The sequence below is a fragment of the Protopterus annectens genome, chromosome 6.part0 (genome assembly GCF_019279795.1).
Source record: "Protopterus annectens isolate FY-2018-M chromosome 6.part0, PAN1.0, whole genome shotgun sequence".
In the NCBI taxonomy this organism is placed as follows: Eukaryota; Metazoa; Chordata; order Ceratodontiformes; family Protopteridae; genus Protopterus; species Protopterus annectens.
Window position 1 is genome coordinate 1130601296 of NC_056737.1, and position 17008 is coordinate 1130618303.

Here is a 17008-nt window from a genome sequence, read left to right on the forward strand (position 1 = left end):
CTAATAAAGCCAAGAGTTCATCATTATATTCCACTACTGGGTCCCCTGCTAAACTTTTATACTCATCTGCGTTATTCAGCAGATCAACTACCATTTCACAATAGTTTTGTTTATTTAGTATGACCCAATTGCCACCTTTATCAGCACATTTAAATATGAACTCAGTCTTCTGTTTTTCAAGGCTCTTCAAAGCAAGCCACTCATTCTTACTCAAGATTATAACACTTCCTTTTCTTAAGAAATTCAGCAAGTGTCATAGAAATTTCTTTACACAAAATCTTTAAAAATAAAGAGATGGCAGGCACATTAATATTAGGTACAATTTTTTTATCAGTTGCCAGATGGGGTAATGTTAGCTTCCCATATCCAGTATGATAGCAACTAGAATTATCCATTATCTCATCCAAACAAGAAAATTCAACATCATCATAATCATATACTGACATATTTAATAAATCCTCATCAAGATCATTATTTAAATTAGAATTATTTAAATGAACATTCTCAGAAGAATTAGCGGCATTTTTATGAAAGTAAACTTTCAAATACAATTTTCTACTAAATGCCTTTAACTCTAAATATAAATCAAAAAAAGAAGGGAAATACGTGGGTACAAATTTGCTGCCCTTTAGCAGCACAGCTTTCATATCATTAGTAAGATTCAAATCAGATAAATTCACAAGATATAAAGTCCGTACATTGTACTCACTTATCTGTTCATTATTTAAAACGATTTCTTCCCTTTCTGCCATTTCTCCCCCAGCTAGATTTATTAGCCTGAAAGGAATGATCTGTTACAGCAGAGACTGAAGTACCATTACCACCCTCAGTCTCCAAAGTTGAAGAAGCTGAAGAATCAGCAAATGTTACATTTTTAGAAACATTTTGTTCAGCTGAAGACGCTGACATACTTCGCCGCTTCTGGTAGCCGCTTTTGACCTTTGACCTACTTTGTATCGGCTCACGCTGCCATGAGAAAAGAATCCCAGTCTCATAGTCTTTCAAACCCCGTACCAGTTTATTTCTTTTGCGCTGAATAATTTCACTCTCTGACTTAGAGATTTTTTCATTTATCTTAGAAATCTGCACCCTATAACAGGACTCCTCCAGCACCTCGTCCTGTAGGTGCAAGATTTCAGCTTTCAATTTTTCATGTGCTCTCATGTTCCGCTTAATCAAAATGCGAAGCCAGTTCAAGGTACAATCTAAAGAGGCTTGCTTCCATTCTTCAAAGAGGTCATTCTCCTCTTCTAAAAATTGAGTAGCAGGGAGTCTATCAATACGTAGCCCCCTTGGAGTCAGATTCAAGCTTATATTTTTTTCCAGAAGTAGAGTATCCAAAAAAAGGGCAACTTCTTCTTTGGCCATCAATCTCTCCAACTGCTGAAAACGCCCATCAGAATCACGATTTCCACCAACATTCCAGGGATCCAACATAGTGAACTTTCTCTCTCGTTCACTCACAATATCAGGAAAAAGAATACCTCCCAGCAAATCAAGCTGCTCAGGCGTTCGAGCTGTCTGTGACATATTAGTGCTGGTATTAGTGATAGTAAAACACCAGCAACCAAAATAATATAAGAAACACAAATTCACCAGCACTTCTTCTTTATTTCAAAACAGCGATCTGGTACCTCGGCGATTTGCCTTCATGGATCACAATGCATTCACATTTTAGCAGATATATATACTCTCCAAATCATCACATACAGCTGTCATTAATTAGCTAATTATGCATTAAACATTAAAGTAACAAGGCAACATTTTTGGTAAAAAATATCAGTATTAAATATAGTAAATAAATACACTAGTTAACAATGTAATCAATCTTAGAGTACAAAATTACAGAAATACTAGCATAAATATGGAATGTTGAATAATAAAGTATTATTTTTAAATAGTCAATAAAAAAGAGTTGACTAGTGTGTTGGCAGCTATTATATTAGATATGAGCAGTAACCTGCTCCTAGGATAAGCGTAGTACTTTATATACGACTGTCCCTTCTGAAGTAATAAGAACGTATAACAAATCGGTCCGATATTCTGCAATGATATATAATGATGCTATATAGCCAGTGGTGCTTAATTTCAGAGAGTGTACATTCACAGTTATAATCAACAGTACCTTATTTCAGGAGCATTCATTTATCGACATTCTCATAACACCATTGGGATATATAAATATATGAATAAGTAGCTGATCCGCTCAGTCGGTATTCACTTCCCCAAGCGTTATACGAACAAACCTCTTCAGGTGATTCGAACAGCAAACAATCAAACTTAACAATGCACAACGAGTATTTTCAAGGCAAATAATCCACAGTGTCGCTCGCAGTATAATCCAAATAATATGGACCCACAATTTCTATTCCTTTACCATGCGTTTAACGAATGCACCACGCATATATCTTAAAAGTAAAGACTTTTTATTGTATCAAGTGTTCAGCAAACAAACAATTCGGCAAGCGCTTTCACCTACTGGCTTCCTCAGGCCGTTAGATTAAAAATGTTGAGTTGGGATATATATAACTTCAGGATTTGAAAACCATGATGTCATTTCCTGTCCCAGTTTAAAATACTTTGTAACTATTCTGTATAATAGTGTTACAAATTATCACATTTCGGAATAGCTTTAAAACAATCTTCGTTTCTACTTATATAAATCACGAATATATAGCTAACACTGTGACAGTACATTAAAAGCATCATTTAAAATGCATAAACAACAAATATCTGAATAATACTAATTAATGTTATATCCCGTTATTGTTGCCATAATGCTTATATAAGCTATTAAATCAAAAATCATTTCATGAAATACGATAACATCCAAATGTGATTATTAGCTCCAGTCTATCAAAAATACATAAAAAATGCATGTTTTAAAATAAAAATAAAAATAATAATATTAAACAAAAATTGTTATTTAAAATATGTTTATGGTGTACTATTCCTAATATGAGTACACACTCTGTCTTAAAATCTTTTTATATATAGCACTCATAATAAAATATGTGCAGTAAAAAATTTTTTATTTCCGTAAACAATATTTATGATTTACGGTTATTTAATAATATACATCTGAAGTTTAAAATGTTTCTTCTGCTTCTTCATGTTTGTAGGCTGATCTCTCAGACTGTCATATATATGCATAATAAGATTATATATATTTCCACCTTTAATTACCGATAAAATTACTCGGTAGTCCGTATTTATAGGATGGAAACAAAATCTATCTGAACGATCGCATGTTATTTGGGAGGTAGTGATGGAATATAGTGGGACGTGATATAAAATAATGAACACAGGGTTATTAGTATAAAATATTAGATATAAAATATGTGGGTATGACAATATATAAGTATTAATAAGACATCCCATTGTATATTATTCGTTATTAAATTATTCGTTATCAGATTATTCTATTGTACTAAAGAGTGGTATAACACTACTTATATTCAATAAATGATAGAATTCCAACAAAGGAAAATAAATATATATATAATTAATTTAATTGAATATGACATATTTTTATATAATAATTTATGACTTGAACAGTATTATATATTTAGACTATTGTTAATAAACTATCTATTGACTTGTTTAATCAATAATATATATTTGTTTTGGCATTGTTAGATTCATGTATTATATTATATATCTTATGTTAAGTGATACATGAATTTAATTAATACATCCGAACATGTATTTATTTTACTTTGTTGGAATTCTATCATTTATTGAATATAAGTAGTGTTATACCACGGAAATAACAAATTTTTTACTGCACATATTTTATTATGAGTGCTATATATAAAAAGATTTTAAGACAGAGTGTGTACTCATATTAGGAATAGTACACCATAAACATATTTTAAATAACAATTTTTGTTTAATATTATTATTTTTATTTTTATTTTTATTTTAAAACATGCATTTTTTATGTATTTTTGATAGACTGGAGCTAATAATCACATTTGGATGTTATCGTATTTCATGAAATGATTTTTGATTTAATAGCTTATATAAGCATTATGGCAACAATAACGGGATATAACATTAATTAGTATTATTCAGATATTTGTTGTTTATGCATTTTAAATGATGCTTTTAATGTACTGTCACAGTGTTAGCTATATATTCGTGATTTATATAAGTAGAAACGAAGATTGTTTTAAAGCTATTCCGAAATGTGATAATTTGTAACATTATTATACAGAATAGTCACAAAGTATTTTAAACTGGGACAGGAAATGACATCATGGTTTCAAATCCTGAAGTTATATATTTCCCAACTTAACATTCTTAATCTAACGGCCTGAGGAAGCCAGTAGGTGAAAGTGCTTGCCGAATTGTTTGTTTGCTGAACATTTGATACAATAAAAAGTCTTTACTTTTAAGATATATGCTTTGTGCATTCGTTAAACGCATGTTAAAGGAATAGAAATTGTGGGTCCATATTATTTGGATTATACTGCGAGCGACACTGTGGATTATTTGCTTTGAAAACACTGGTTGTGCACTGTTAAGTTTGATTGTTTGCTGTTCGAATTACCTGAAGAGGTTTGTTCGTATAACGCTTGGGGAAGTGAATACCGACTAAGCGGACCAGCTACCTATTCATTTGTTTATATATCCCAATGGTGTTATGAGAATGTCGATAAATGAATGCTCCTGAAATAAGGTACTGTTGATTATAACCGTGAATGTACATTCTTTGAAATTAAGCACCACTGACTATATAGCATTATTATATATCATTGCCGAACATCGGACCAATTTGTTATACGTTCTTATTACTTCCGAAGGGACAGTTGTATATAAAGTATTACGCCTATCCTAGGAGCAAGTTACTGCTCGTATCTAATATAATAGCTGCCAACACACTAGTCAACTCTTTTTTATTGACAATTTCGTTGGATTATTCAGACTGTGTGTTTTTGGAGCAGTAGTGATTGTTGTTACAATTATTTTTAAATACCCAATACTTGATTCAAACCAAAGGGCTTTAAAGTCTTAAACTTTAGGATCATTCTAGTTTCTAACTCAAGCAGTTTGCTCACATAACCCCCCCTAGATGAAAAGGGCTTACCAAGCACACAGAATTTTAAACTGCTAGGGGAATCTCCATGTTTATCATGGAAATGTTGGGCAACAGGACTGACTTCACTATGGTTCCCAATATCTTTTAAATGCTCTAGAACCCGAGTCCTAACCATACGCTTGATTTGTCCTATATACCAAACATCAGTGCAAGAACAGCCCAGAATATATACCACCCCTGTCGATCTGCAGTTAAAATGAAATCTAGGAACAAAATATTTTTCCATTAATAAGATTTAAATTCATAACCCTGTTACAAATAACTACAATGATCACATGAAAAAGTGCCAAAAGGCAAAAAAATTATTGTTCCCTTTAACAAAATTATGATTTAATTATTCTTTTAAATTCTTCTCCCTCTTAAAAGAAAAGATAATATGTTCAGGAAACAAATGACCTATGGTTTCATTCTCACTAACAATATGCCAATATTTTCTTACTATCCCAATTAACTCACTAGAAAACGGAGAAAATCTTGTGGCATAAAAGAGCTTTTTATCATCATCAATGTCCTTTATGTCATGCATTCTACCCTCATATTTATTATTCTCGGGTTCTAGAGCATTTACAAGATATTAGGGACCATAGTGAAGTCAGTCCTGTTGCCCAACATTTCCATGATAAACATGGAGATTCCCCTAGCAGTTTAAAATGCTATGTGCTTGGTAAGCCCTTTTTATCTAGAGGGGGGGGGATTATGTGAGCAAACTGCTTGAGTTAGAAACTAGAATGATCCTAAAGTTTAAGACTTTAAAGCCCTTTGGTTTGAATCAAGAATTGGGTATTTAAATAATACTTTATTATTCGACATTCCATATTTATGCTAGTATTTCTGTAATTTTGTACTCTAAGATTGATTACAGTGTTAACTAGTGTATTTATTTACTATATTTAATACTGATATTTTTTACCAAAAATGTTGCCTTGTTACTTTAATGTTTAATGCATAATTAGCTAATTAATGACAGCTGTATGTGATGATTTGGAGAGTACATATATCTGCTAGAAATGTGAATGCATTGTGATCCATGAAGGCGAATTGCCGAGGTACCAGAGTGCTGTTTTGAAATAAAGAAGAAGTGCTGGTGATGTGCTGGTGAATTTGTGTTTCTTAAATTAAACTGGCAGCTCTGCCTGAATGCACAGGATCCACCGGGGCTGAACGGAAACATCTCAGTAATCAGTATTTTGACATAAAGAGCTATGGAGCTGAAATAATTTATACAGCATGGGTGATCCAGTGCAAACTAATTGGATGCTAAGCACTGTGGTTAGTTGAAGAGAATTAGCTACTCAATGGCTATGAAGCCCCGGATATTTATTGGACATTCAGAAATAGTGAGAGTTCTAAGCACTATGGCTAGTTTTGGAGAATTGCCATTGGATGGTTACAAAGTCTTGGATGTTTATTGGACATTCAGAATATTGAGAGTCCGTAGGATTGCAGGATTGCACATAGAATAATTGGTATGACCAATCCATATGTCAGTTTTGAAGACTCCCTATTGGGTAGCCACATGAAGGATCACCAGTAAGGTTTTGTTATTGTCGGCAGGAACAGGCAGTGAAGCCCTGGAAGCTTATTGGACATTAGCTATTATAGTTAACCAATTGGACAGCAGGAACAAATGCAGGCAGTACTCTGTAAATTTAATATGAATGAGTAATTTGAGGGTTTTCAATTGGTTATTTACAGCCAGGAGAACCAGTGGTTTTTTTTGGTACTGTTTTCAGAAAGTGATGTGGACACAGTTGAGTTGTTAAGAATGGGCAGAAAATTCTGAAACACTGTCTAAGAAAGTCCTCATATGACTGTGGATGCAAGCGCTGAATTTGTTTTAAAAGGAGTTTTATAACAATAAAAAGTTTTGGTTGTGATTTAATGACGGCTTGGTTGGTGACTTTATATTTTATTTTTCGTGTAAATTACCGAAGGAATTTCCTGCACCAAAGCAAAAACTTGAACTTCTTTTTGGTGAACACCCACAAGATTCTTCTTCTTAGCCAGAGTTTTTTCTTCTTTTACTTTTTACTTTCTCCAACTTTCTTCTTTTTTTGTTATTCAGGGAGTATTATTACTAGCGAGTACCTGATTTTTGTGTAAATTGAGGATTGCTTTTACTGGCTTTTCCCCTGCAGTTTCTATTTTCACAAAGGGAGCTCCCAATCAGTGTGCAGTCCTCTTTGAAATCCTCACATTTGCATTTACTTTGAGTGTCTCATTTAAGCTGAAAACACAAGCCCCATGGTTCACCCTGCCTTGTTTGAAAGCATGGTACTCTCCCTCTTCACCCTTCAAAAATGTAGCTGTGGCCTTTCAAGAAGTTCAGTTGAGCCTTTTGGACATGATCAGTAAAGCAGTTCCTCAAAGGAGTCCTACCTGAATTAATCTTTCCTCCATGGAACCTCACCTGCATGAGCCAACATATGGGGGTACAGTTACTGTATATTCTCTCGAATGCACAAGTTGACAGAAATGTCTGCTCTCAGAAGTTGATGAATGGACTCTGTCAAGTTGATTACAACACCAAATGTTGTTTTACTGAGGAGATCTGCATGCACTTGTAGCAAGTGAGAGTGGGTGGTAATATCAAGCTTTGGCATTGGAGCTGAGTGTGTATGCACAAGTGTTCTTGGGCTATGGTTACAGTAAAGGCTAGAGAAGGAGATAGTTTGTGTTGTGCTTGTGTATTGCACACAGGAGTAAGGATGGGTGGGGGGACATTGCAGTTTCGTGTGAACCACAATTACTGGACTTTATATGTATGTACATGTCAGTGTCATCCTATTGTCATGGGTGGGGATTAAGTGCATTTGGTAAAAAACACATTTAGTGATTTGTAAAACATTAGAAAACCTGGCTGAGAGTGCATTTGATTGAAAACTCATTTCGTTGTGCTCTCAACTGTTATGATTTATGTATAGCACTATGATTTTTGAATTCTTATTTGGGCCTTTTCTTCCTTGATTAACTGATGTTCCTCATAAACTTAGACCTATTTAAAGGAACATATATTATTACGTAACTAAGCTAAATATATGCATGCATTCACAAGCACTAATTATATGAGCTCTAGTATATACAACAAAAAGTGTTCATCTTTCTATTTATATATATATATATATATATATATATATATATATATATATATATATATATATATATATATATATATATATACTTTTTTTTTTTTTTAAGATTAATGCTATGATTTTTAATGCTCAAAGATTGAGAGGTACGTATTTCATGTGATCTGTTTATAGGATGCAGCTTAGATGTATCACTGTAGTATTCAAGTAGATTTATCTGTAAATGTAGAAAATTGTTTATTTGTCTAGTTGTCGTGAGGGCAACTAGTATTACCTGTAGAAAGTTCCTTCTGGTGCATTCATTTCTGTTTATGGACCAGCTGTGATTTATTGTGTATTGTCTGTTATCTGTGGTTGTACGACTGTGGAGTTGATATATTAAGTAGGGGGCATGAGGGGCAAAGGGTATTTGTCCTGCTCAGTAACACTTTTTTAAGGTACTTACCTCTGTGTACATTGTACAGGTTGTGATTAGATGAAATGTTTTTCTGATCAAATGAGTTTTCAGCCATTTGGTTTGAATGTTCTAGAGCTCTAGTGGCTAGAGCAAATGTGATTCAGTGAACGACATTACAAAGCAGAACACCGTAGTAAGTGGTACAGGTAACTGCTGTACCAATTTTGAGGGGCATTGAATGCTGCCACCTGGGTGGTACTTTGACTAGCATTATGGTATGTAGTTAAACTATGTTAATAACCCCTGTTAATAATAAAGGTGAAGAAGATGAACTTGGAGACCCTTTGTGCAACCAGTTCCACTGTGTGCATGTTTTGTACTGATTTAAAAACAGTAAATTTTCATTTGAACTCTTCTTCTTGATATGCAGAGTGGTGGCGTACAGCAGATGGACATGGACATGCTGGGGCAGCTTATTTTTCACCTTTCCTGGGAATTCCTCACCTTTTTGCTTCTTCATTACAAAGTCATGATTCCAATACATTCCATTGTAGAACAAGCAAGAATGGTCGTGGGACTAAGAAAGGTAATTGTTTTAATTCCAAGTAGTTTTCTTTTTTATAGTCAACCACGTGTGCTTTGTTTGACTATATAAAGTGTCAAAGGTCCTATTCCTTTGTAGCATACAGCTCTTCAGGCATTTGTATTATTCCGTGAAAGATATTAGTTGTATGCCTTTTTTATTTCTCTGCTTTGTTGGCACGTTTGTATGAACATTTTATTATTTGAATTTGAACTGCACGTTTTTTTTCCAAATAGGATGCAAAACTGTACCTAATGGATGTGAATAGATGCATGTATGTAAATCTGTTTGTATTGGGAGGGCACTCTTTTTTTACCATGGAATGTAGAGCTTCACTTTCTGACCTGCTTTTAAAAGTGTAGCTCAAAACTTTTTAAAGTATGGTATCTATAGGCAACACTTTCCTATGCCATGTTGAGAAAAAAGTTATTGTTTTCTTCAGAACATTGTTGTTGCTTATTATTTTTATTTATTTTATTTATCTGTCTATTCCAGTTCACTATTTTTAAAATGTACATAATCATCAATTACACATTTAATGTATACAATTGGCAATGCATTTATAACAGGTAACTATTAGATGTTAAGTTGTCTATCTCGCCTTCATTCTTGCTGGTTGGGTTCGGAGCCGATCCTCTGCTCCGACTCGGCCATCTTCAAAAGCTCGAGAGCTGCTTACTTGCTCGAGGCCCCCCCCTATATCCCATGATGCCTGGCGCTAGATACCCAGATCTCGTTTGCCGCTTCTGCTACGAGGTTGCGTTTACTGGCTCAGGTCGTATTTTTTCTCTTTATTCACTATATTTAGGACTTTTTTGTACTTTATTGAATATACACTTATTGTCATAGCTTGGCTGTAGGTTCTATGGTAGTTGGTTAGTGTTCCCCCCCTTAAAAATGTTCTCCTTAAAGAGTTTTCCTCTCCCTCCCCCACTCCTGTTTACCTTTTCAAAGTAAGCCGTTTTAGTTAGAGGCTTATCATTGTTTTATTTTTTAAGGTAGACAAAGTTCATTAGAAATTGTGGTAGTTTGTAGGTCTTATATTATATAGTGTGTGTGCGCTGTTAGGGTGTCATAGCTTGTGTGGTTTGTGTATATTTTTTCCAGTTACCCACTCTCCATTATACTTGTTCTTTGTATTTGATTTTCCTTCACAGGAATGTCTAAAGACAAAAAAGTGTCGGGATTCAAGAAGTGTGACTCATGCTGTCAGAAAATGTCTCTGACAGATGGTCACACTTCTTGTGTTTACTGCTTGGGCTCCCTACACCTGCAGGACTCTTGTTCGGTGTGTCACGCCTTTAGTCCAAGAGTCCTGCAGGAGTGTAGGAATAAGCTTATCCTTAGGGGTTTGCTTAAACCTGAAGGATCACCGGCCAAGACTCAGTCAGTGAAACCTTCTAGGCCATTGAAGTCGTCGGCTCGGAGCCGTCGCCGGGTATGGCTTCTGCTTCAACTTTGGTTTCGGCTGGAACCGAAGCACCTATCTCTACGTCAACTTTGGCTCCGACCGGAGCCAAAGTACCTGTCTCTCAGTCGGCCCAGACTCTTCCGTTGGAACCATCAGGGAGTCGAAAACGCTCCAGGTCACCATCCTTGGAGTCGATACACTCGGATCCAGGGTCACCCTTACTGCAATCTGAGCGTAGTCATCGGTCCCACTCTTCTCGGTCGTTTAGGTTATCTGACCATGATTTGGAGAGAGTGGTGAGCAGGCTTTTAAAGTCGCAGACCCTGGCAAAAATGCTATCCAGCCCCCCTCATCAGGGCTCGGCTCTTCCTGTTTCTCCAATAGTTCCTCCTTTGACTCATCCCTTGAGTTCGGAGCTGGACCATGCTGTGGCTGGAACCGTGGGTCCGTCTGTGCCGATACCTCCCCTTTCAGTTCCGTCGTCTGCTCCGATCTCTTCCATGGTGCCGTCCTTGGAGGGATCTGGGCACCAGGACTCCCTCTGCTCCGAGGGGGCGAGTGGCATCTGACCCTTGTCCAACCCCGTTTTCCCTCTTGGAGCTTTGGCGCAGGTGAGTTTGGCTCCTACATCGGCTTCGGAGCAGTCTCTCTCAGTGCCGGGAAGGATTCTGGTCTCTTCGGAGCCAGAACCTTCTCTGGTATCGGGAAGGGGTGCCTTTGAGGTCATGAGGAGTGTGCTGGCATCTGAGTCAGCCTCACGGTCAGCCTCATCGGCTCCTCCCCCCATGGTGCCTGCTCCTGTCGCTGCCCCTCCTCCAGACCCCAAGCGTGGGGAACAAGCGCTCCAGGGCACCCCATTGGGTGTATCTTCCTCTTCCAAGGCCTCCCCCGTTCATTCAGAGGAGCCCCCTCGAAAGAGGAAATGCAAGAGGAAGCATGTTGACTCCCCTGAGTCTGTCACTTCAGATACTGACTTGGAGGAGTCGGAAGGGTCCCCGAGATCCCCCTCTGTGGACGTCTCCTTCTCAGACATCCTTGAAATCCTTAGGCAGAGGGGGAGCTGGACTACCCGTAACCCTCCGAGGATGAGTCTGTATGCCTGGATGCATTTGGTTCCTGACCCTCCACCTCCTGGGTGTCTCCACCTTTCGATCCACTGATGTCGGTGGTGGCTTGAAAGGCGTGGTCAGCTCCAGACTCAATGGAACCAACTCCCCGTAGGCCCACAAAATTCATCACTGCCCCTCAAGACAAGCAATTTCTGACCAAGGGAGTTCCCGTGGATGCCATGGTGGTAGTAGCGGCCACTAAAAAGGAGTTGAATGAAACTTCTTCGTCTGTCCATCCCCCTAATAAGGAATCTAGGACAATGGACAGATATGGGAAGCGGATGTTTTCCTCAGCGACCTTTTCCATGAGGTCTCTGAACTATTTGTGCCATTTTACCCGCCTTCAAAAGGATCTCTTTAAAGAGCTAGGAGATAGCCTTCAAGATCCCTTAGCTGCGGGGGCTCAGGCTAAGATTGCCTCCCAGCTGGCGCCTCTAAATTCTGTAGTAAACTCCTCCATGCAGCTCATCTCTTATGCAGCCGATGGAGCGAGTAGGGCCGCAGGCACAGGTGTGGCTTTGAGGAGACACGCTTGGATGCGGTTATGCAACTTTGCGGAACCCTTCAAGACGTCGTTCACCAACACCCCCTTTGATGGTTCTGTTCTGTTGGTATCACAGGTGAAGGATACCCTTACCAGGTGTGAGCAGGAAGGCAAGACTCTCTCTGCTGTTGGAGTCCGTTTTTCCACTCCTTCAAGAGCGTATCCCAAGGGTCAGAAGAGTGGGAAGATGTGGTTCCGGAAATCCCAGGGAGCCGTGCCTGACACACGTGGAGAGTTCCCCTCCAGGGGCAGAGGAGGGAACAACAATAGATGCCGCCCTAGGGGCAGGGGGGATCTGCAAAATCAGGGCCAAAGAGAATCCTTCTCTGACAAGCCCTTCCAACATCCCTGAAGTGCTGCCCGACTGTCCACCTTCGAGGCAGTCGGGGGAAGATTATCGCTGTACCCAAAAGCCTGGCAAAGTATAACACAAGACAAATGGATACTTTCTATCATATCCGAAGGCTACAAAATCCCCTTCTTTCGCACTCCACTCTTTTCCAACAAATCCCTTTCAGATGTTCCACCCAATCTAAGGGATCAAGCAGTTCAAGAAATTTCAAAATTGCTAAGAAAAAGAGCCATCCAGTCAGTCCCAGCAGACCAACAAGGATCCGGAACATACTCAAGGTTCTTTTTGGTACCAAAAAAGACACGGGACTGGCGACCCATTCTGGATCTCAGCAGACTAAACAGGTCTGTTCAAAGAACGAAGTTCTGGATGGTCACGCTACAGTCCATTTTACCCTTACTGGGTCAGGACAATTGGATGTGCTCCATAGATCTTCAGGACGCGTACTACCATATCAAAATGCACAGACGCTCCAGAAGATTCCTCCACTTCCGGCTGGGAGCCAGTCATTATCAGTTCAGAACGCTGCCCTTTGGTCTCATCACAGCCCCCAGGGTGTTCACCAAATGTTTGGCAGTAGTCACCGCTCACTTGAGATGGCAAGGATTCCAGGTGTTTCCATATTTAGACTACTGGCTCCTTACTGCAACCACCAGGCATCACCTGCTGCTAGCCAGAGACTACACCATCCAAACATGCTCCACTCTAGACATCACAATAAATTTCGAAAAGTCTGCATTGTCGCATTGTCAATCTATCACCGTTATAGGCGCAAATTTAAAGACAAAGGACATGTCAGTGACTCTCCCAGTAGACAGTGTGTTAGCCATTCGACGACATGTGCAGGTCTTATTAGGTTGCAAAAAGATTCAGACCAGATTTGTCCTAAAAACATTGGGTCTCATGGCAGCGGCTATAATACTAGTCCCCCTTGCACGTTTTCACATGAGGATTCTTCAGTGGATGTTGTTCACACAATGGTCCTTCCAGCAACTCCCAGTGTCTCACATGATAATGATCACACAGCCATGCAAAAACCAGCTTGTTTGGTGGATGGTTTCCCCATCATTACACCAGGGCAGACCATTCGTTCTTCCTCCTCCAGTAGCTACGGTGACCACGGACGCCTCCCTGATCGGGTGTGGGGGGGGGCATTTTCAGGGCAGAACAGCCCAAGGCACCTGGCAGCCTCATGAGTACCATCTGCATATCAATGTCTTGGAGATGAGAGCCGTGCTTTTAGCGTTGCAAGCTCTTCAGAACTCTCTTCCCACTGGGACCATTGCAATTCAAACAGACAATATGTCAGTGGTATGGTACATCAACAAGCAGGGTGGAACCAAGTCATACCCCTTATGTCGAGAAGCACTCAGACTTTGGCAGTGGGCAATCTCTTCCCAACGGTTTCTGATAGCAGTGCACATCCCTGGGAAGTCCAACGTTATAGCAGACAGGCTGAGCAGAGCAATTCTCATGCCTCACGAGTGGTCTCTCAGTCAGACTGTGGCGGACAAAATCTTCTGCAAATGTGGTCAGCCTTGCTGCGACCTTTTTGCCACCCCCTTCAACAGCAAGTGCGACAATTTCTTCTCTCTCCTTCCTCTCCCCGGACACCTCCTCAGAGACGCTCTAGTTCACGATTAGCCCCAGGGACTTCTTTATGCATTCCCTCCATTTCCCCTGATACCTAAACTAATTCAGAAAGCTACCACATTGGGATGCAAGATGATCCTCATTGCCCCTTACTGGCCTCAACAAATTTGGTTCCCTTTCCTGCATCATCACCTTCTGGAGCAGCCCTGGACCCAATTCCAGAACTCCTGATCTATCAATCGGGCGGGCTGCACCAATCTCTTCAATCTCTCCAGCTCACTGCTTGGTTTCTCCACTTCCGACATTAGCCAGGCTTCCCAACATCTCCCATTCGGTGCGTGAAATCATCTTATCTTCGCATAAGTCGACCACTAGGAAAACTTATGCTAGCAAGTGGAAAAGTTTTTCCTTATGGGCAGAGAACAGGAATATAGATCCCTTTTCAGCCCCTGTGCACCATATTTTAAAATTTCTAGCATAACTTTTTCGAACAGGATCCTCTTCTGCCACGATTAGAGTTCAGCTAGCTGCAATTTCAAACTTTCATACGGGCCTATCTGATTCCAGCATCATGTCCCATAAGCTTTGTAAAGCCTTTCTTAAAGGGACCACTCTACTCAGGCCCCCAGTAAGAGATCCCCCGCCTCTGTGGGATCTGAATTTGATTTTAGCTTCCCTGATTCTGCCCCCCTTTGAACCAGCATCTTCCAGTTCCTTGAAGTTTCTTTCTTGGAAAACCCTTCTTCTGGTCGCAGTTACGTCGGCCAGAAGAGTTTCTGAACTTCAGGCTCTGTGTTCGTCCTCCTTACCTAGTTTTTCACAATGATAGAGTTTCTCTTCGGACTAACCCTTCCTTTCTTCCAAAGGTTACTTCTGATTATAATTTGAATCAGTCCATTGAACTACCTGTGTTCTTTCCAAATTATTCCAACAAGGCAGAATACAAGTTACATCAGCTGGACGTCCATAGACAATTACGCTTTTACTTGCATAGAACCAAGCAAATCAGAAAATCAGACCACTTGTTCCTGTCTTACGCTGAGGGAAAACAAGGCATACCGGTGTCAAAAGTCACCTTATCTAGGTGGTTGACTTCTACTATTACTTTTATATATCAGTTAAGAAATAAAGAGCTTCCTGCTAAACCCAAAGGTCACTCCACCAGAGCTCTAGCTACTTCTGTGGCTTTTCAGGCCAGATTGCCAATGGAAACTATTTGTGCGGCAGCTACATGGGCTAATCCACATACCTTCATTTCACATTATAAGCTGGATGTGGCTTCCAAAAGCAGAGCTGATTTTGGTTCCACTGTTCTGAAGAGTCTGTTCCGATGAGCCACCCCGGATTGAGGTGCTAGGGACGCTGTCCCAACCAGCAAGAATGAAGGCGAGATAGACAACTTAACATTAAGAAGTTATGTACGTACCATAACGTTCCATGTTAGTTGTCTTCTTCTCGCCTTCTTTCTTGTGTCCCACGCTCCATCCCCCTATCCTAGTACACTGAGAAGAGTTCCTTAGGTTTGTTGATCACTGGCTGAGTCTTCTCTGGCTATTACTTTTGACTGTCAGTCTCTCCAGTAGGTTCCTGTATCCTGCTAAATTTACTGTATTACTATAATTGTTATTATTATGTCTGTAGTTAGGTTACCAAACGAGATGTGGGTATCTAGCGCCAGGCATCATGGGATATAGGGGGGGCCTCGAGCCAGTAAGCAGCTCTCGAGCTTTTGAAGATGGCCGAGTCGGAGTTGAGGATCGGCTCCGAACCTAACCAGCAAGAAAGAAGGCGAGAAGAAGACAACTAACATGGAACGTTATGGTAGGTACATAACTTCTTATTTTATTTGATTTCAGTTATTTCAAAAGAAAAGAGGAGGAGTTGCATCATTTAGAGGTATTAGAATATTTAGCAGGTATAAATGTGGTTGTAGAGATATGAGAAAGAATGGTAGCTTGGAAATAATTGTAGGTTTTATGCGTGGAAAGAAATGGTAAATATAAGCAGTAGAAATATTTTGTTAGAAGAGAAGCAAAAATGGTATAATTGTTGGTACTAAAGGTGATTATTTGGAGGGGTAGATAGTAGATTTTGTTAGTAGTTAGAGTAAGGGTAGGCAGCCTGGAAAAATAGTAAGAGAGGTGGAGGCAGGGGATTGAGAAGTGCGGGCAAGTGGATAGAGGTTTTAGCCAGGTGTTGGACATGCACATATCAGTGACTGATAAAAATGACATTTTAAGCGCTTTTTAAATGTGGTGCAATTATCAATTAGTCTTGGGTCTTTTGGAATGTTGTTCCAGATTATTAAGACATAGTGGGAGTAAAGTGAGTTACCTGATAAGTGTGTAATCTGTTGTTCTGAATAAGCAGTTCTCTGAAGCAGAAATTCCTATTTGGGCAACAAAGTTGCAGAGCACCTGTTAGAGATGGACACTTCTCTGGAGTATTCATGAGGTTGAAAGCGGTTAGTAGTTTAAGTGTCCACTAAGTAGTAGATGGGAAGCTCGAGCAATGCTACTTGTTTTAGCATGTAACAGTGGTGAGTTCTATAGACATGATTTGTAGCAAATTTTTCTATCTTGCTGTAACAATTTAGGAGTTTAAATAAGTATGTGGTGCTTAAATTAGTTAGGATAAGGGAGGCATAGAGTAAGGTTGGAAGTAAGAAGGATGAAGCTAAAGTTTTTTTAGATGAGTCAGTAAGTTATTGTTTTGCCGTTTAGAGGAAGCTCAGCTTTTGATATACTTTTTTTTTAATTGCTTGCAAGATGTTTTGGTCAAGCTTGAGGTTTTGATCAATTATGATGCCTAACAGTTTTGTATTCG

The 17008-nt window shown here is 39.2% G+C and overlaps 1 protein-coding gene across 1 annotated transcript in view; it reads left to right on the forward strand.

Moving 5' to 3' along the window:
* BAZ2B (bromodomain adjacent to zinc finger domain 2B) overlaps positions 1-17008 on the forward strand; it is a 3835724-nt gene that overhangs the window by 1205211 nt on the left and 2613505 nt on the right. Inside the window, exon 7 of the mRNA XM_044074749.1 lies at positions 9021-9176. Coding sequence (XP_043930684.1) covers positions 9021-9176 — 156 coding nt within the window. The remainder of the gene's footprint in view (positions 1-9020; positions 9177-17008) is intronic.